The sequence below is a fragment of the Nicotiana tabacum genome, chromosome 9 (assembly GCF_000715075.1).
Source record: "Nicotiana tabacum cultivar K326 chromosome 9, ASM71507v2, whole genome shotgun sequence".
Classification (NCBI taxonomy): domain Eukaryota; kingdom Viridiplantae; phylum Streptophyta; class Magnoliopsida; order Solanales; family Solanaceae; genus Nicotiana; species Nicotiana tabacum.
In genome coordinates this window covers 94,966,554-94,987,089 of record NC_134088.1, presented here as the reverse complement: position 1 = coordinate 94,987,089, position 20,536 = coordinate 94,966,554, and the positions used below count along the sequence as shown (strand labels likewise).

The 20,536-nt window shown below is 36.2% G+C and overlaps 1 protein-coding gene across 3 annotated transcripts; it reads right to left on the bottom strand.

The window, feature by feature from the left end:
- Positions 1-1,133: 1,133 nt before the first annotated feature.
- LOC107827053 (uncharacterized) lies at positions 1,134-20,083 on the bottom strand. Of its 3 annotated transcripts, none has more exons than XM_075221876.1 (15): positions 19,658-20,083; positions 17,061-17,735; positions 16,144-16,350; positions 15,717-16,028; positions 12,727-12,863; positions 10,440-11,630; positions 9,368-9,509; positions 9,122-9,293; positions 8,818-8,981; positions 7,610-7,695; positions 6,679-6,778; positions 5,662-5,723; positions 2,329-2,431; positions 1,780-1,988; positions 1,134-1,680 (listed from the first exon to the last, which is right to left on the bottom strand). In XM_075221876.1, the coding sequence occupies exons 1-14, from the start codon at positions 19,829-19,831 to the stop codon at positions 1,812-1,814; spliced, it is 3,702 nt and encodes a 1,233-aa protein (XP_075077977.1). In that variant the 5' UTR covers positions 19,832-20,083; the 3' UTR covers positions 1,134-1,680; positions 1,780-1,811. The 3 variants fall into 3 exon arrangements, with proteins under 3 accessions (XP_075077977.1, XP_075077976.1, XP_016509597.2); XM_075221875.1 differs by having other exon boundaries at positions 1,134-1,683; positions 19,658-20,082; XM_016654111.2 differs by having other exon boundaries at positions 1,134-1,683; positions 12,727-12,836; positions 19,658-20,081.
- Between the last annotated feature and the right edge of the window lie 453 nt (positions 20,084-20,536).

Below are 20,536 nucleotides of genomic sequence, written 5' to 3'. Positions count from 1 at the left end.
AATTTGTTTGCTATTAAACAAAAAAAAAATTGAATAAATACATAATCAAACCCGGAGAAACTAGATCTTTGCTAAGAATAGATTGACATTATTTCCTTATTCGTTTGTTTCAACAAGACTGGCACCTTTTAATATTTTCTTAATAAGAAACATTTATAGCCACTCAAATGCTATGGCAAGTTTCAGATCACAAATTTTAAAAGTTTTACAGCCACACAATTATACAAATGCTATGGCTTATTTAAAACCACATATCTCAAAAGTATTACCTTCTTTATTAAAGTTTGTGCCAGGTCAAACTAAGATAATCTTTTTGAAATGGAGGGAGCAATACCCGTTGTTACTATGATTGTCCTCTCATTCATCATCTTAAGAATAAAGTTTCAATTTACATGAATACTTTAGCAAAATTCTCTTTCCAAATCCTGCAGACTCCGATTTGTATTCCTTAGGGCTAAAGCTATCAATAAATTGTTTGAAATGGATGTATTTTCCTTTCTATAAGCCTATAATATAATCAAGTCTCTGCTTAGTAGACACTACCAGAAAATAGTTAGCATACAATTGGCAATTGCAGTACATTAGGAATTTAATACCAACTCCTTGAAAAACTTTAGGCATACTAACTATAAAGCTACCTACACGAATGTACAGAAAATACCTACCTTCACTCGGCATTCGGACAATAACGTATTTATCGTGGTTAAGTGATAAATTAAAATTAAAATGCATATTAACAAACCTTTGAAAACTATGGAAAGAAGGAATAACAGTATTTATCGTGAATATTTTGGTTTGATTAACCTTTAGCCTTCTTTATCGTGCATACTCGCCTGTTCGATTCAAAGATGAAATTCCTTTACATAACAAACCGTAAAAGTTACATAAATGATTAAGAAAAATGGAAAAGCAAGTGGGAGACAACACTGCATAAAATGAGCACCACTTAAATTATAATTTTTTTTTCTTTCTCATCTTCTCTCTACTAATGTCTCATTTTGACCAATTTGCATCTTGTATATTGACGTTTCTAGTGATATATAAACACTATGCTCTTGGCCTAGTTTGGAAACACTGGAAAGAAGAAATAACAGTACAAGAAAACAAGAGGACAAGTGTCCCTTCATAAAGTATAAAGCAAATTATGTTTCTGTGGACTGTATTCTTGCAATTAGTGATTTCATACAAAATACTCAAACAGGAAAACCAATTTCCTTAATCTTGTATTCATAATATACACAAAGTGAACCGCAAGAAGTTACTATTACAATTCAACCGAGCTATCAACAAAGGCTAAATTCACTTATGCACAACATATAGCCAAACTTTCAAACTCATTCAGACCTAAACGACATCCTATAATGTGAACCCAAAGGTAGCAAGTCTGCGAGCAAGATACAGAAGCCAGATTATCCGCCTGAAATAGATTACTGCTTTCAAGGATCTTATATAGACATGCACGACATTTAATGTATCTGTGCTTGTTTGGCATGAGCGAGCCTTCGAACAAAATGCACCCACACAATGTCAAGATGCTATTGCTCGTGGAAAATCTGACCTCGTGATCATATCCAAGCTCCTGAAACAAAATACTCTCCTTCTGCATATAATCTCCTTGATGGGGGCATTCCCGGCCCACCAAGCGAAACCAGTGGTTTCTTGGTCACGACCATGTAAACTCTTCTGAAAGGGATCAATAGAAGTCAAAAATATGTAATAACTTGGGTGGAATAGGTAGTTCATTTCCTACCTTTAGAGTCGTACTTGAAAATTTCTTACCTCATTCGAGTCAGCAGTCAATTCTTGGTTTTTTAGACGAGAAAGACCTTGTGTCCCATCTGTTTACCAATAACCTCTGAGTAATGGTCGTTATAATTCAGACGCTCCCAGAAACATGACAGGCCGAATTCTCCATGTCTGGGCGACTTAAGATAACATAGATACAACTCTTTGATGTTCTCAGATAATGATTTCCTTATGTGAAGCACCTGCAAACAGCAATAATATTTTGTATTTGGTTTATTATCTCCAGTCTCTTAGAGGATGTTAAATGCAACTTTTTTCCCAGGTTGATTTATTTTCAGACATGCCATTCCCCCAAACCCACAGAATGAGAACGTGAATTTGGAGATGCACAACAAAATAATCAAAGTATGCATGCAAGGCATGAGTGCTGTTGCTGTACTAGATCCTCGGAAAATTCAGAATCAAGAACTAAGTATTACCCTACAAGTTGACTTCTCAAATAATTATTTGATAACAATCTGTAAAAAGTTCTCAAACCAACAAATGCCTCCTGAACACAAACATGTAGATGTTAACAATTACCTGTGAAATGTCTCCACTCAGACAAGATCGAAAATCCACCGCAGATTGCAAGATGCTTCTTATAATGCTGGCAATATGTTGAGTTTCCTCAGACAGGAAGCATCTGTAAAGGTTCATATTGAAAACATTAGACACGTTCATCAGACAGAAAGTCAAAATTTCTGAGTCATCAACAAGAAAATCAAAGCAAAGATAGGGACTTGTGCCTAGACAAGATAGGTCACAGGTCACAAGATCCTAAACTCTTAAGGGTCTAAATTCTATGAGAAATGGAAAGCCTCAATTAGTTGGGATTATAGGGATTCCACTTTAGCTGTATGACAAGGAAAACTTAACCCTAAGGATGGGGGGAGAGGCGGGGGAAGGGGGGTGACATAGAAGTTCCAATATTGAATCTTCATCAAAATGATATCAGGTAACTGGAACATTATGAGCAAAGGAAAAGCATTAAATAAACACAAATGCTAAGAAAAGTGAATCATACAAGCTCTAGTATCCTTCTAAAGCAGAAAGAACGTCTTTACCTGCTTCAAGGCACTCTAGAGGGATAAAGGACAAAATATAACATCGAATAGTCTTTAAGGACTCAAACAAGATATAATAGATTAACACAGAGATTATTCGCGCACATCTAATCCAATCATAACAGTGTTATCAAATGCGAAAAGCGCAAAAAAGCTCCAAGATCCGTTGGGGCTTCAAGCCCAAAGCGCAAATAAAGCGTGGGCTTTAATGAAAACACGTGCAACTAGAGAAAGAGTAAAAATATGTATATGTAGTCTAAGACCAATAATTATAAGCATGAATAACAAATATATGGACAAAGAAATTGAAAAAAAAATTACGATAAAGTGAAATATCAATTATTTAGTGTCGCTTTTTCAGGATTACACTCGTTGGCAAGGAAAAGTATGCCTTAGAGCCTTGATGCAACATTGAGGCGCCCACAAAGCGAGGCAAAGCGCTCAACATGTTTTGAGCCACCCTTCAGGGCTTAAGCGCGCCTTTAACAACAACAGGTTCAATTTCCCTTGAGACAAAGAGACTCTGGTTCCATAGGGAAGTGTAAACTGAAACAGACACCATGGAAGCCCAAACCTCACATCCCCTTCTTGTTAAGTTGCCAATTAATAAAGATATGCAGATAGTTTGCAACTGTTATGAAAATGAACCTTGGGTCTAACTTAATTCCAAAAACTAGCTCATGAGGTAAGACTTGCCCAAGAATATATAAGGAGATAAAAGCTAATTCTCTCAACCAATGTGGAACACTTAAGACCCCCCTGCACGTCTGGGACTGAATGTCTGATGCATGAACAATATAACATAATGGCCCAACATTAGGTAAACCGGTAATAGGGATGGTTTTGCTCTGATATCATGTTAAAAAAAGACTTTAGCCCTTAAAAATCTAAAAGTCAGCTCATGAGGTGAAGATTTTCCAAGACAATATAAGAAGACAATAGCTCATTCTTTCAATTAATGTGGGACACTTAATAGAAACTAATGCATTGAGGTCCACACCCATTTCTAAAATAGTGTCGGGGAAATAATTACTTATGCATTTAATATTACATGCAAAAGATCAAGTAGGATGTTGAGTAGGATGACGATGGACTTCATCAAAAGATGCCTTTTTGGCAACCCCCCTCACGAAAGCAGTGAAAGAATCCTTCCGCTCTATCAAGGGTCATTTCATTCTAATACTAAATAATTTGTTTGTTAAAGAAAATTCGAGACTAGAGGCTATCTACATCTAGCACTAATGTTTCTTGTTATTCATCTAGATCGTTTCAAAATCTATCCAGAAAGTATGCATGCATTCCTATCCATAAGTCTACATTTGAAGGTGCAAATCATTTGGTCATATAGGAGAGTTGCCAACAAATAGTCACTGGTATACACTCTAAAATAACATAATTCAGTTTCAAAGAAAACTACTTCCCACATTCCAACAATTTTGGCTTTTATTTGACATAAAAATGTCAAACTCAGGTTTGATCAGTCATTTTTGCAAACTAAAATGGAAAACCATACAAGTACAAAAAAGTTTAGTATTATCATTTTAAAGATTTATAATTTCTATGTCAAATTAACATGTCACAACAGACAAGTTTTGGGACAGAATTAGAGTAGTAGTCAATTTTGCCAACAATTTGTCAACTTATCTTTATCAGCAGATCTACTTTTCTTTTCATTTTTCCCCTTTTAATATAGCATTACATTTTAATGCTCATTAAATTGGAACAATTGGACGAAAAAATGTTACAACTATTAAGCTAGATAAGTGCAGTAGCTTATTTGTCCTGCTGCTGGTAGAGTACAATAAGTTTTCTGTAGAAGATAAGAGACAATAGATCATAAGAAATCATTTAGTGTTGTTCAGTACCAGAAGAGCTTTTTTGTTTTCTCCATTTATAGTTCAACTATATGGAAAAAGAAAACTCCAATTTCCTATAACGAATAAGTGGAAAAATAAAAAAGAGCTGTCAAGTTTTTCATACTAAAGTAGAAGAATGCAAGATGTGATACACTTATCCTTCCTTTTCATCCTAATTATACACAGAAGTGGAGAACTACAAACAGATTCAGTGTCTCAACCAACTACGGAGTCAAACGAAATGTGCTCACTCTAGAGCCCGTTTGGCCATTAAAATTTTTTCACTTTTTTTCGAAAAAATTTCACTTTTTTCGATATAAGTGTTTGGCCATAAAATTTCCAATTTTCACTTGAAGATGAATTTTGGAATTTTTCGAAAATTTGAAAAACTCCAAAAAGCTGTATTTAAAAATTTTCACTCAGATCACTGACAAAAATACAAAAAAAACCAAAATTATATTCATGTCCAAACACAACTCTAATTTTCAAATACCATTTCACTTGAAAAAAAATTCACTTTTTTCGGAATTTTACAATTCTTATGTCCAAACGCCCGCTAAATATCATCTTTCTGACTCACCATCACAAATGTCTCCTTCCGTCTCTCCACCATCCCTCCCCCTCATGCACACGTAGACAACACCAGAGATTCTCCAGGTGACTGCTGATTGTCACTTACACTGGTCACATAATCATACACCCTCCTGCACTACTACTCAACCACAGATCGTATTCACCTTTTCCCACTAGCTTAAAATTGAGGCAAAATTACAAAACAACTTGTTGACTAAATCCCGAAGTGTTGCACTATACAAAATTACACACAAAAGTATCTCTTTTTGAATATTGTTCATAACCGTTTTTTTTCTGTGTGTGTGTGTATCAGAGATAGAGAAAGGGGGGAGGGGGGGAGGGGGGAGGATAAGAAAAGTGGCCATGTGAGCTGATCTTACATGTGCAGGGAGTCATCCAGGTATGCCATATGTGCAGAATGCAGATCCATCATATCTTTGACCTGATGACGAAAGAATGGTATCATAAGTATGGAGTAAAATCTCGAAAAATTTCTGAATGACAAGAATCTAATTACTAAAAGTTAAAAAATATTTTTTAAATCTTTTTTGGATAATTTGGAATTACTCTTAACACATTAAGCGCTTAAAAACCTGTTTGAGCCAGACACAATAGAAAATACACCAATGAAGAAAATAAAATGCATAACTGTATTTCTGTAGAAAAAGATAATATAGTTTGCATTGCTTGACAATAAAAATGAGAACAATTTGACACTTCCGTCTGGTAAGTTTTGAATGAGAATGATCCATTCATAGAACATGTGAGGGAAACCTGTTTGCAGGAATTGGTCAATATGTTCATTTAATTGCTAAATTAACCTACCATAAGATAACTCCAAGCCTTCAAGAATCCATCGATGCTACATCTCAAAATTAATATTTTTTATTGACCAACACCATGCTGAAGAAACTGGCTCAAATAGCAAAATCCTATAAGCGAGATTACAGTATCAAGTGTTGGTCCCTCCCCACCCCCATCCACAAAAATACCGATCATTTATAACCAAAAGGACAACAGCAAATATTTATTGAATTTCGACAGCTTATTAACTCATCCAAATAGGTTCACATCTTAGCCATTAAAAGCATAGGATATAAGAGGGTCTATCGGAAATAGCCTCTCTACCTACCCCCAAGGTAGGGGTAAGGTCTATGTGCACATTACCCTCTGCAGACCCCACTTGTGGGATTATACTGGGTATGTTGTTATTGTTGTTGTTGTTTTTGTTGTTGATATAAGAGCTTGGAAGTTGGAACCATTCTTTTAAGCATACTGTAGGCTACTGAAATGCACAAGATTAAGACTAGTAAGAGGCTGATAATCACAAACCAAACAGCAAATAAAGGGGGTAAAGGTGAAATTCATTAAAACCCAGATCAGAAGGTGCTCCAAACCTTATCCTTAAGAGAATGCATGAACCTGCACCAGGACACATGAGATAGTTGTGGTTGTACATATTGCTGCAGCGTAGATACAAAATGATTAAGCTGGTGCCTGGAATGAAATTCAGAACCACGTAAGGAAAACAGCAGAAAGTAGCAGACTCTAACCACAAAAGTAATGAAACGACTCAGCACGTATAGCATATATGATTGAGTAGAAAATCATAGGATAAGTTTATGTTAGATATGAGAGAAGAGATTGAAGAATGGTGATGTCTACAGGCTTTTATAGATGGTTTACACTTAAACACATTTACTTTCTTCCAACATCACAAATATATTTTATATACAACTATAATATTCAAACTCACAGCTACGTCGCAGACCCTCCAAGCGTCATGGCATACCAATTTGCTTCGGTTGAGACTTTGTCTCGCCACAATGCTCAACAAGTTACTTCAGGTCCTAGATATAGGTCTTAGGTCCATTTGCATTGTGACTCTAAAACATTTCATTTGCATTTAGCATCAATGTGATTATGACCCAACAAGTGTTTAAGCGCAACATGACATAGCGCACAGTTGCTTTGCTTCGCGTTTCCAAGATAACCAAGAAATGCACGGTGTGGCAGCGTGCTTCTTAGGTTTCTATCAAAAGAAACTCTATAGCAAGATCTGAAATATCTCAACTTTAAACAAGCTCGGAAAAAGCTAGCATCTTTCTGCATATATGATTGCACACAACTTCTTAATAAATAAACCTTTTCACACATCTGAGCACATAAAAGAGCAAGCAACATCATGCAGAAAAACGTGTCATACACAAAAGCATAATATCTTGTGGTTATTCCTTTCACATAGAGTTACCAGACATGCCTTGGGTCAAATGACATCAAGTTAGCCAGAAAGAAAGAAGATAACAATAATTAAAACGTAAAAAGGACCTTGTTTCAATTAAGATGGACAATTGCTTTGGTTCTGCATTGCCAAACGCAAAATGTTGATTCTTCTTGTCCAATTGAGAGAGATCCTGTTCACAAGGACAACATATCAAAATTATTAGGTGACTTAAAGCATCACTTATGTAAAATAATTTGGTTGAGCCAACTGTCAAAACTACAGCTGTGATTATCCTGTGCAGTGTAATCATTTTATTTTATTTTATTTGGTTTTGGGAGGGACAAGAGTGGGTTGCTCTAGTGGTAAGCACCCTCCACTTCCAATCAAGAGGTTGTGAGTTCGAGTCACCCCAAGAGCAAGGTGGGGAGTTCTTGGAGGGAGGGAGCCGAGGGTCTATCGGAAACAGCCTCTCTACCCCAGGGTAGGGATAAGGTCTGCGTATACACTACCCTCCCCAGACCCCACTAGTGGGATTATACTGTGGTGTTGTTGTTGTTGTTGTTGTTGTTGTTGTTGTTGTTGTTGTTGTTGTTGTTTGGTTTGGGAGGATTTAATGTAAATATGCACCCTCAGTTTATTGTTTCATTTTATCAGCATGATAGGGAAGGGGTAAGATATATGAGTATTAAACTTCCTAAAATACTTCTCCACCTTAGTTGAAGCCCTTCAAAATCAAATGCATTCAAACACTAACTAAACTGCGATGGCGGCCACTAGAAAGAATTCACAAAACTAAGGAAAAATAAGTCATATTAAATGGTATTGGATTGCGTTGACTGAACCACGATTTCCAATACTTAACAACTATACCGCAAAACAAATAAGCCCACTCTTCATTCCTTCATCCAATATAGATTCAGTTACTAACCTGTAGGCTCCATAAATCAATGCCTTCACAAGGCATTTGACAACAAATTAAACACGGATATCCCTGTTCTCAACCTGTATAAGCTAATGAAAAGAAATGAAATAGGGCTTTCCATGGTCACACCAAGGGGTAATTTCAATGTTAGGTAACCCCTAACTTCTTCTTTGCGCAATCCCAAGCAGGCTGGAACTTGCTTTAACTTCAACGAACTAGGTGTATACAAGTTCTTAGACTACTTAAAATGGTAAATATACAGAGACAGGGAATACGCAAAGAAAAGAAAATGAGAAGGGTTGAGCAAAGACATAGAAACATAAAATCCACGCATTACATATATATACATGATGAATTTACAAAAATATGGGACCAATATCAAATGAGTACCTTTAATGAGCGCCATATATCACTTAAAGAGAAAGCAGCAAGCTTGACTTGTATCAGAAAACTAAAGATGTCTGAGTACATTTTTAGTGCGCCAGGAGACAATATGATGCTGAGTGGCCAATCTACTCGATAACCCAAACCCAAACAATCAAAGGAGTGGATTCCTGCCAAGAGTAATATAGTTCTAAAAGCTGAACCAAAAACGCCTGTAGAAGACAATGCACCATATATACAGATGCAGAGAAACAAATGGACAGAGAAAAAGTAAAACGTAAGGGTCCCCTTCACAAGATGTTTGCCATACCATAAAATGTTCCTCTACCAGAAACTGAGATGTTTGTCATACTACTCCCTTTCACATAGACAAACAAACGATCCTTATAAGGGTCCCCTTCACAAGAAGATCTCTGAACTGACAACTCAAGAATGCCCTGAATTTCTGATATTCTCTTTTCTGCCTCTACGGTGTACCATTTCTGTTTCGAGAAAATTACACAAATCAAGAAAAGGAAAGTTAAAAAACAAACTATAAAGTGGGAGAAGAACATACATGATGCTGAAGAGAGCTGACAAACAGATGTGCCCAATCTGCTAATTCCATAAAATGATACCTCCTTAGAGCCAGCAAATGTTCATGCAAACTAAAACCTTTATCAAGTAATTGTATAGTCAACTTGCTCAAGTATTTGTATCTAGTAATGTCAAGGAAAAATGAGAGGCCATATAAGAATGCCTTTGCCTGCTCCCCAACAGGTAAGGGTTACTTAAAGAACATTGTGATGGTGGTGATTAATAACAAATAAAAGTTTAAGCAAAACAATCATTTCTTTTTTTTATATGAAAAAACAATCATTTCTTTTCGAATAACACTCTTCTTAAAATTAGAGAAAGAAATGAAAATATCACTTTCGCAGATATAAACTAGCTGAAGAAAATATCAAAGTTGAGGATTCAAAGGAAAACATAAGAGAACTATGGCTCGCCGAGGAAAAATGGATCTAGAACACAGTTTACAGATGTCAAAGTGGGCAAGACAATGGTCACTATTCAAAACTTGGAGAAGGAAATTTGTTCTAGAGGACAATGGCCCACCAAGGAACATCAGCCCTGCAACTCGAATACTTCACTGACCTTGAACTAACTGATTTTTCATGAAAACCCATCATCTGAGACTGCATAAATCAGGCGAGTCTAAAATAATTCCAACTTCAAAATCCTTGAATACTCATATTTTATCAAGCATCATGTCAACTACATAGATGATCATCCCTTATTGAATAATATTTTAGCACTACAGGTCACAGGAATATCAACATTTGAGGTAATAGAAGCATGAGCATCTCTACCTATTTCGTTAATATTTAACTTCATAATGGGGGCACTTGAGTCAGCCGCCGGCGCCCGACAGCATCTTGACACACATCCAATTTTTGGCTATCTTGATTTTAATCTTCTTTGCTAAGTAGTCAGAAAAATGTAAATGGAATTCTTTCCTCGTCATGAATGGGGAGAAAAGTTGGACACCCACAGTAGTAAAGCATAAACAAACAAGGGAAAATAAAGACAGTTTACTGCAAGTGTTGATAAGCTGCATTTCGTGCATCTAGAATATATAAGGATACTGAAGCAAAATCTCCTCCAACAGGCACTTTTTGATAATATGATCCAGTGGCATCTCAAGGACTGTCACCAAACTAGTCTTCGGATATCTAGCAGTTGTACTGGCAATCTTGCTAGAATTAGCAAGCAGTCTCTCCCAACCACTCCCACCAGCAGCATTTTCCAATGATGAAACTTTTTGAATGTGAGCCTCGGAACCTACAGGGGAACAAGTATGAGACAGCTCTGCCTTTTTCTCCAAGTTCTTATCAGAGTAATCTTTTAAGTTATGTTGACGACTAGTAAGAACAGCAGCAGTAGCTGCTGTACCAGTCAAAACAGAAACCCCAGCTCCTAACTGATCTCTAGAATTGGCAGCAAACTTTTCTATATAAACCTCGCAAGGATCTCTTATAGATGTGAAATTAAAAAAAGGAAAAGATTGCCTAGAATCTCTTGAGAACATTTGTTCAGGCTCCCTCTTTGGGTTAACAAGAGAACTTCTAGCCAAAATTGGGTTCATGCTTAGAAAGTCGGAGTTATGCTTCAGCTTCCATGATGGCAAACTTGTTGAACTTAAAAAAGTACAAGCTCTATATGGATGCTGATCCTTTTCATAAGCCTCGGGCAATGAAGGATTTCGAGGTAGAACTGAACCACTAGAATCTACGTTGTTAGGCAGTTGGACACCAAATTTACAACTGCCTACTTCCGGCTCAATCTCAACTTCATGCAACCATGTACTCTGAGAGCTCCTCCTATCAATATTCAGAAGATTTCCTGGAAAGCAATCAGACAGCCAGCAAGTATTGTGGCAACTATTAGAAATCCGGTTATCAAGATCCAGCAGCGTACTTTGTTCCCCACTTCTATAGGGCAGAGAACTGTCACATGCAGCTCTTTCACTGTTACTAACATCCGTGGAAGATATTTCCATCCTTATACATGATTTACACGAAACATATTCTGCAGAGCATGAAATCTCATCTTGCGGAAACTTCTGCTTCTGCAAAAGACCATCATCAATAAAACTTAAAGCAGATAAATAATCTGGCTCCAACACCACATCAGTGCCAGGTGTGTTGCTCGGCAGGTCAAAATCACTTTGCTCCTCTGAGTTTTCTTCTGATGAAGCTTCAGATGACTCCAGGAGATCTTCGGTACCAGAAAAATCATCGTCTGTGCTAATCTCAGCTTCTATGGTGTCGTGAGCCCTAAAATTCAGATACGATACTCTTTAGTGACAGGGAAAGGACTTATACAAAAATCAAAAAGTTACTGACAAAATGATCAAATTGGCCTCAAGAATGAGTGGAAATAAAATACTCAGCTATGCAGCTCTAGCGACTCAACTAAGAGTTCAGTGAACTCATTCAATGTAAAAGAGTCCGGGTATCCAATCCAAAACTTAGGGCAATGCATTGACTAGTCCAACACTTTTATAAACCCTTAGATGCCCCTAATATACCTGATGTGGACATTATATGACTCAACACCCTCTTTTATATGCAATATAATTTTAGGGTTAATACGTGCACTTTAATGCAGACTTACGTGTCTTAGAAAGGTCTTTCTAAAGGTTGCTCAATACCATGCCAAAGAACTTGAACATCCACCAATGCAAAATCATAAAGCAATGGGTGGAGCAGCCCCAAACCTTTATAGACCTCTTTTGACCAATGTGGGATTGTATATAATCAACACCCTGTTGAATCGTGTGAACCATTTCATCTAAAAGTTCAAAATGTTAACAAAACAATACTTTTATTTATTTATTTTAGGTCTTCAACACACTCCCTCATGTGCAGCCGAGATTCTTTTTCATGGGCCAAGCAAGTGGAAGTTTTTTTTAATGAAAGAGTGAGGTGAGACTCGAAAGTAGGACCTATGCTTACTTCAATACCATGTTGAATTGGTAAACAGTCTCACCTAAAAGCTTAAATTATTGAAGAGTGGATATTTGATTTATTTATATCTTCTACATCACACATCCTTGGGATGTGGCCCTTCCCCGGACCTTGCATGAACGCGGGATGCTTCGTACACCGGGCTGCCCATTGTTTTCTACATTTCTAACTTCAGATCATGCAATTTTTGCTCCCTATAGACAGAAACCAAGAACTATAGAGAAAGAATGATGGATAGATAGTAGATAAATAATTTTTAAACAAATAGATTATAGACAAACAGCCCTGGACGGAAGCACAATCAAATTAGATTATAGACATAACAATCCTGGATGGATGCACAATCAAATGAGCCAGCACATGGGGACATGCACAATGAAGCGTATAAAGTGGGTACACTTACAAAGTTTGACCTCTGGTATCATTTGAATATGCATCCAAGTTGTCACTAGTTGAAAACAAAACAGGAGAGGTCAAGTTCCTTGCATGGTTTGCATACCTAGGTTGCATGCCCTGGAGAGATATTTGGGAAATAGAAATCTTATGGAACACATGAAAAAGTTAAAAGAAAAGATTAGCCTTGTTTTACTTCTATAATAAATAAAAGGTGAGAGGCTAGAATTACTGTGAAAAAAGCTGGTTTAATTGTCTAGATTACTTGATGCATCATAAAAATATCCGACAATTTTGTTCAACAACGCAGATGTATTAAACTCTTATTAGGTACTCTACATATGCAGGAATAGAACCTTTAAAAGTTAACTTCTGGAATGTGTAATCAAAATTAATATATTTGCTTGATATTAAAAGACAAAGAGGGGAGAAGAAATGAAAAACAGAGAATATGCTAGGTAAAGGACATTACTACATATAAAGACATGGTTACATACCAGCAAAGACAATTTTTTTTGTCATTTATTTCATTTTTCACATATTATTACATTGGAAAAAGATACATGAGAAAAAGGAGAAGTGACACTTCTATTGAGGGATTGTCAAGACCTTTTACTGGACAAATTAAATTCTCTAATGTTCACTTTTTCCATCCATGGTAGCAGGACTTGGAAAATCATCTACAGGTGGAAGTAAACTATATGAAACAATGGATGGTTTAGATCAAAAACAAGAAAGGGAGAGAGGAAAAGAAACCATGCAGAACAAAAAAAAAGTAAAGAAGACAAGAAGAATGGAAAGGAGCATCAAATTTTAGTTTGGGGTTTGATCTAAAGAAAAAAGGAACAAATTGGCATTCCCTTGACTTTAATACATTTATATGCATTTTTAAGTTCATAATATCAAAGGTCAGTTTTGGCATCACAGATTTCGCCAAAGAAGGTTTCTTTTCCTTTCATTTATACCTGAAAGGAACTAGAGTTTTTGTCAATTTTCATATTAACTGCCCTTGCTCTCCCCCAAAAAATCATCCAAAATAAGGGGGAACAAAAAAGAACTTATTCCCTACTATTCTAGAGTAAAAACATGTCATTATAGAGAATGATTTAAGACCAGAAAAAAGGAAACAATTTCCAATTCCATCACATTGCTGTTAGGAGATCATACAGTGGTGTAAAGATCAAGAACTCAAGATTTTAATGACATCAAGAAAGCCAGTGTTCCTTTTCATGAAGTGAAAGTTGTGTACATAAAACTCCAGAACAGGTTGAGTCCAACGTCTCTCTTTTACCGGAACCTATCTCTTTCTTTATATTCAACCTTGCTGAACGAATCTCAACTAGAACTCATCAAGCAATGAACAAATAAAATATAGCAAACTAATACCAAACTATTAGCTTGCACTTTTTGTTGATAATTGATATGCCAAAAGTATCTTAGAAACACGTATCAGATGTAACTTTGCAACACTTTATGGTAGAAAGAACAACTAGAACCGAGTATCAATGGGTATATCAATATCATTGAAAAAGACCACAATCTGAACATTTAAACAAAAAGACTTCCACATCATTCAGGCCTCTGATGTCCACATTTTTTTAGGCAACAGGCAGGTTTAGAAAGAATCAAATAAGTTGGACCAGGATAGAATATCTAACACATCTTTTAAAATAATCACCATCTTGTAGTGGAGAAGAGAAACACTTTAATTAATTTTAGACAAGATTTATCACCAGCTGTTGGCATTTTTAACTTCAATATCTAAATTTATCCATATTTTCTCCCTAATTTAAACAGATTTCATACTTCAACTAGAACCCAGTATCAATGGGTATATCAGAATCATTGAAAAAGACCACAATCTGAACTTTTAAACAAAAAAAACTTCCACATCATGTCAGGCCTCTGATGTCCACATTTTCCAAGGCAGCAGGCAGGTTTAGAAAGAATTAAATAAGTTGGACCAGGTTAGAATATCTAACACGTCTTTTAAAATAATCACCATCTTAGTGAAGAAGAGAATAACTTAATTTATTTTAGACAAGATTCATCACCTGCTGTTGGCATTTTTTTTTAATTCAATATCTAAATTTATCCATATTCTTCTCCCTAATTTAAACAGAATTCATACTTCAAAAATACTAGTGCAGTATTTTCAGGAGGCAAAAGAACTCTTCCTTAAAACTTTTTACTGATATCTAGGCATTACCAAAAGTAAAGCAGCTATCCAGACTATGTTTAACATCCCTGCAAAGAATTAAGTACGAGATTCAATCTCGGTGGAATCTCCAATATATAACGAGATAAACCAGAACAACTGCAGGAACTACCTCAAGTCAGAAGTGAAAAGCAGAAGTAAAAGTTTGTGTTCCCACATCGCATATTGTTGAAGTGTGTAACCATCTCATCTAAAAGCTTATGTTGTTAGAGAGAACACACTTTTAGTTACTTAATTATGCCTCAACACGCCCACTCATGTGCGGACCTGATTCTTTTTCATGGGCCAAACACGTGGATTCTTTTTTAAAATGGGTGGCAGGGAAATTCAAACCCAGGGCCTCTGCATGCTCTCATACCATGTTGAGGTATGTCACCAGCTTATCGAAAAGTTTAAGATGTTAGAGAGCACAAAAATAATTACTTAATTATGTCTCAGCAGATATATCGGAAACAGCTTCTCTACCTTCACAACATAGGGCTAAGGTCTGCGTACACACCACCTTCCCCAGACCCCACTTGTGGGATTACACTGGATTTTTTTTTATTTTTTATTTTTTTGTTGTTGTTGTTGTTGTTATCTCTCAGCAGATATATCAAATTAGAGATTCTTTAACAGGAATCTCTAGTTTCTAATAGATAAACCAGCACAAGCAATTAGCCAAGATTCTACATACCTTGTTATCCTAGAAAGAAAAAAAAATCATAGATCCTACAGCTGTAGAGGAAAGCAAAGGATATATAAGAAAGATGATACTGGAACAGTGGCCTCTGAAAAATTACCTCCCGAAATCTGAATTCCAACTTAGTGAAAACATTGTCAACTTTCTCCAGCATCCTTTGGTAATAACTGTTTCTTGAAACCACCATTGTCTCAATAGTACCTTTCTCAAATAACAAGGACGATCTGAAGCTTGGGAATTCGCTTGCAAACCCATTGATGATGCCAGGAAGGAGTTCTTCATGAATACCGTTAAATGGTCCAAAAGAATCACAGAACTCAAGTAACTTTGTTATTATTTGAAGCTGTTGACCTGCTCGGAAAAGGGGAAGCAAACAATCCTCCAGAAACAAAGGTAAAACTCCCTCTCGCACCTGAGATATTGAATAGCAGATGATAAAAACAGACTCCAAAGTTGACACAATAAGCATATCAGCATTCGGAAAAAAATTAAAACTCCAAATTCTAGGCAATGACAGACAGCATTACCCTAACACTTGCTAATGGGAAGTCATTAGAGATTCCAGTGTTACCCGGCTCATGATCAGGTTGCTCTTTCACAATTTCCACGATGAACTCTTTAAAAGGATCAGCAATTCTACCTTCAAAAATCCATGCTCTAATAAATCCACAGTACGGTTCCCATGAACGTAGAAACAGGAACTTCAGGAGAGCACAATGGGCTGGATCAGCCATCTAGCCAAAAAAATTCAATGAACGATACCAATAATAAGCAAAAGAGACACCTTATTTAATATCTTATACAAAAAGTTCAGATCAATAAAATCTGACACCTTGTTTCACCCAAAATGTAACTTTTTCCACAATGGTGAATGGAATAATACTTAGCACCACACATTATTGTAACAGCCAAAATAGTGAGTGCACCATTCGGACAATATCGACATCGCAGTTAAATACCTTAAGTTACATATTTTCCCTTAAGAATGCAGGCTATTTCTTTCCTACTTACAAAAATCTCTTAGCAGAATCAGATTAACCATTTTGGATATTTCAGTAGCATTTTCAGGTGGTAACGTAAATTTAGGCACAAATTAGGAAACAGGTTTACTCTAGCCTCAGTGAAGTATATGGATATGTGTCCTTCTGCACACATTATTACATCGCTCTTTTCTCACATATCTACTAATAACTGGCTGCTTTCCTCCTCGGATATAGAAAGGAAAGAAATATGTAGCACATAATCCATGAAGCATTTACACCAAGATGATAATCAAATACCATGTGTGACTTGCTAAACCTGCACAACGTAATTCTTCATGAATCGGCAAAGTACCAGATCAAGCACATACAGTTGAATGAGCAAAAGAATATCAGGAATCCAATTTTAAGAATGTCAAAGTGTAGAACAGCCACTAAATGAACTGCTTCTATATGATGCTAACCTTTAGTTGTGTGTACAAGAAAGTGAGCAGAGCACCGCTTCTGGGGAAATTATTAAACTCTAAAAACGCTTTGGCACTTATTTCTTCAAGAGATAATTCAGAATATCTAAGAGCTAGATCACTCATATTGCAGATATTACCAAGCACATCCAGCTGAGTTCTTAGTCCTGCAGAGTGCAGATAAGCCTCTAGCAATGTAATTTCGCCATGCCCAACACTAGTAAAACAGCCTCCACCCTTGGACTTCAAGCAACGCCTAAAATTGACAGAAGCATATAGTGTATTTAGGGCGGAGGTATACCCATCTAAGATTTTCGCCACAGAAACTGCAAAAGCCTGATTAACAAGTGTATGATTGCTCATTCGGCATCCCACACCATCATTAGCATCATACTTTTGAACTTCATCCTCATCTGAAATCCCATCTAGAGTTAAACATGTAAAATGATCGACAAATTTGTGAAGGAGGAAAATGATGCAACCAAAACGCCCAATAGATTTGAGTAGATTTCCCAAAGCAAGGGTGCTTGAAGTTCGTGTCAACAAACTTGGGATATGATGAAAGGATCTATCAGCTGAATCAAAACAAAATAAAGCAAAAAGCTTTTGAATAGATATCAGAGCTGATTCTACACCTTGCAGAGCATCCAATGTCAGTCTCACCAAGCTAGGCTCCTGAAAGGATGAATGTTCGAATAATAGGTAAAGTGTCTTTTCATTTTCCAGAATTTAGAAGGAAGAAAAAACTCTTAGTTCATTCATCATAAAATGGTAATATCACAAGAGATGAAGTCATAAAGATAATGCAACTTTCTTTCTTGTCACAAGAAAAAGAAAAGGTTCAGCCTTGAGGATCTAAGAAAACAATAGAACCTCAAAGAACATGGCCAACAAAACATGTCCCAGCAAGAATCAAGCATAGAGCAGTATCATAGGTTGTATATTATGCACTCAAACTGGTAATTTCCATTCCCACTTCCTCGTTTAATGAACAACAAGAAAAGGTGAATTGCAGTAAAAACCCGAAAAATATTGAAAAGCCGCACTTAACCATTAAACGGTAAATTGTTGCAATTAAAACATTTATCAATTACAGCCATTGCAACTTTAGAACTTAGGAAAATCCAAACTACAGGAGGAAACAAATTTCGCATTTCCATTTAGCATATCACAAAAGGTTCCCCAATCTCCCCTTAACTTTGGCTTCAAATTAATTGAAATAACAATAGACATAGCAAATAATAATTTTGTAAGTGAAATGTGAATCCCCATTTAACAGTTATCAAGTCCCATAGAACAGTGATGAGACCACCAATTCATATGAAAGAACTTTTGAGCCTTTAAAGTCCATCACATCCACAAGAAAAGTGCCAGAAATGCGGATGTTAATATGGATGTGTAATAAGATTCGACAAAATCAGATGATAACATCTGATAGAATGTGCAAGCAGCGCACACATAGAATAAATGAATGAAGGTCACTTGAGATGTTTCGATCATGTCCTGCGTAAGCCTCCAAATGCAATGATTAGTATTTGAGAAAACCAAAAAAATCACATGGAATGATGTTATTTCAAAGATTCATTTTCCTTCGAGATCCATGCAAATTGAGGGGAAGAAGCCAAAGACTCCTATAGGCGACACTTACTAGTTGAGATTAAGGCTTAGTCATTATGTTACTATACATTACACCTAGTGTTCATGGGAGCGCTTTTAACTTTTTAGATTTATATGTCAGTAAGAATTCTAGAGAACCTCGAGAACTCAAAAATAATAGTGTGGACTTATATGCTGAGACCAACTAGCCTGGGATTGAGGCAAAACTGAGCTGTTATTTGGCACCAAAACATACATGGGAAATTTGTTCCTACTTTTTCTATTTAAGTGAGTCATGTAGCAGTGACATGTCACTCTAGATTTGCTTGAAAAGTTAAGGTACAGAAGAACTAACGTATTAGTGGTTTTATTGCAACTGTCCATAAATTAGTTCATAAAATGCAACTTTCTATGAGTTACACTTTATAATGGTAGCGTCCGGTCATCTCTCGTACGCCTCAATTAATCCACAGTACCTGTTTCCATACATTAGCAAATGTACAAAATAACTCTGTCAAAATTCTTAGACAGATGGGAATAAATCGCCTAGCTTGTGTTGCTTCTACTAGGATTGAACCCTAGTCTCATAGTCTCATGTCTTATTTCCAGCTTCATTGAGCCCTATGCCAAGCAGTGCCAACTTCCTAATAGTGTAACAGTCTTCACTAAGACACAAGCACGAAACAATCCTCATCTGGTGTACACTAGGCAATTAATCATACATTGCCGCTTTGATTTCTCATCGAATTAACAGGAAAAAAAAAAAAAGCAAAAATCAAAATGCTATACGAAATCAAAATGCTCCTTACGAAAACAGCGAAAGAAGCACATAATTCAATCGAAAATGAGGAAAAATGTAAAAAATCTCAAAGAACGTGTCCCCAAAAAAAAATGCTATAGCAATACATAAGTAATAAAACAACACTCCACCAGCTATACATCACGCAATTAATCAAGTACACTGCCGATATGCAAATGTCATAGATGAAAAGGGTCCTTACAGAAACAGCCGAAGTGGAGTATTGAACATGGGAAGAGCGATTAGTGTTAGCGGAATTGGAAGAAGAAATGCCGCCGCTTTCTGAAGTAATTGATTCCCAAGGTCTGGGCGAAACATACGGATCTTCCAACTTCAATTTCTCAAATAACGAAGCCAAATTGGTATCCACTGCCATTGGATTAAAAGTTGAAGTTCAGTCAATTTTGCCTCTGATCCCTAGGGTTTTCTGGGAAGCGAAATGGGAATTGGTAAAGTTTGAAAATTTTCAAATTTGTGGGTGTTTAAAACTAGAAGTACTACTCTACAGTGTTTGTTACTTCTAGTGTCACCGAAGAGGATTGAGGAAGAAAGAGAAGGGAAAGAAAGTTTTGTAATTTAGACCTTTTCCCTCCAATTTTTACGATATTTACCGGGAATAACTTGGAAATTTAGATATTTTTTCGATTGGAACCTTGATGATTTTTTATTCTTCATTGATATTTAATATATTATTAAGCTTCTTTTTTCCTCATATTATTAAGCTATTAATGATATTTACATGGCTCTACAATCATGAAAGAAATTATATTTTCCATAGCTAGACTCCCTATACTTCTGAATATGAAAAGAAAATCATATTTCATACGGCAACGATTTTTGCATAATAATAACGACAATCCACGTAATTATGTTATGTGAACATGTTATTTTGCATAATAATACTGTTGGAAATGATAATGGGCATATTTCTTGAAATCATCCAAAGGTTAATAAACCTAGGCCAAACGTGTGACAGAGCAAATTCATACAAAAGCTAAAGCTAGGCCAAATATGTTTGATTCAAGTGAAAGACATATGGAACCACAGGTGGACGTTGATAAACATATGATTGAACGGACAG

Coding starts and splice junctions, on each gene's coding strand:
- LOC107827053 (XM_075221876.1), bottom strand. CDS start 19,831: ATGGCAGTGGATACCAATTTGGCTTCGTTATTTGAGAAATTGAAGTTG. Junction 11,631..12,726: donor GATACCAGAGGTCAAACTTT/GTAAGTGTACCC, acceptor TCTGAATTTTAG/GGCTCACGACACCATAGAAG. Junction 6,779..7,609: donor TCCATCTTAATTGAAACAAG/GTCCTTTTTACG, acceptor ATTTCATTCCAG/GCACCAGCTTAATCATTTTG.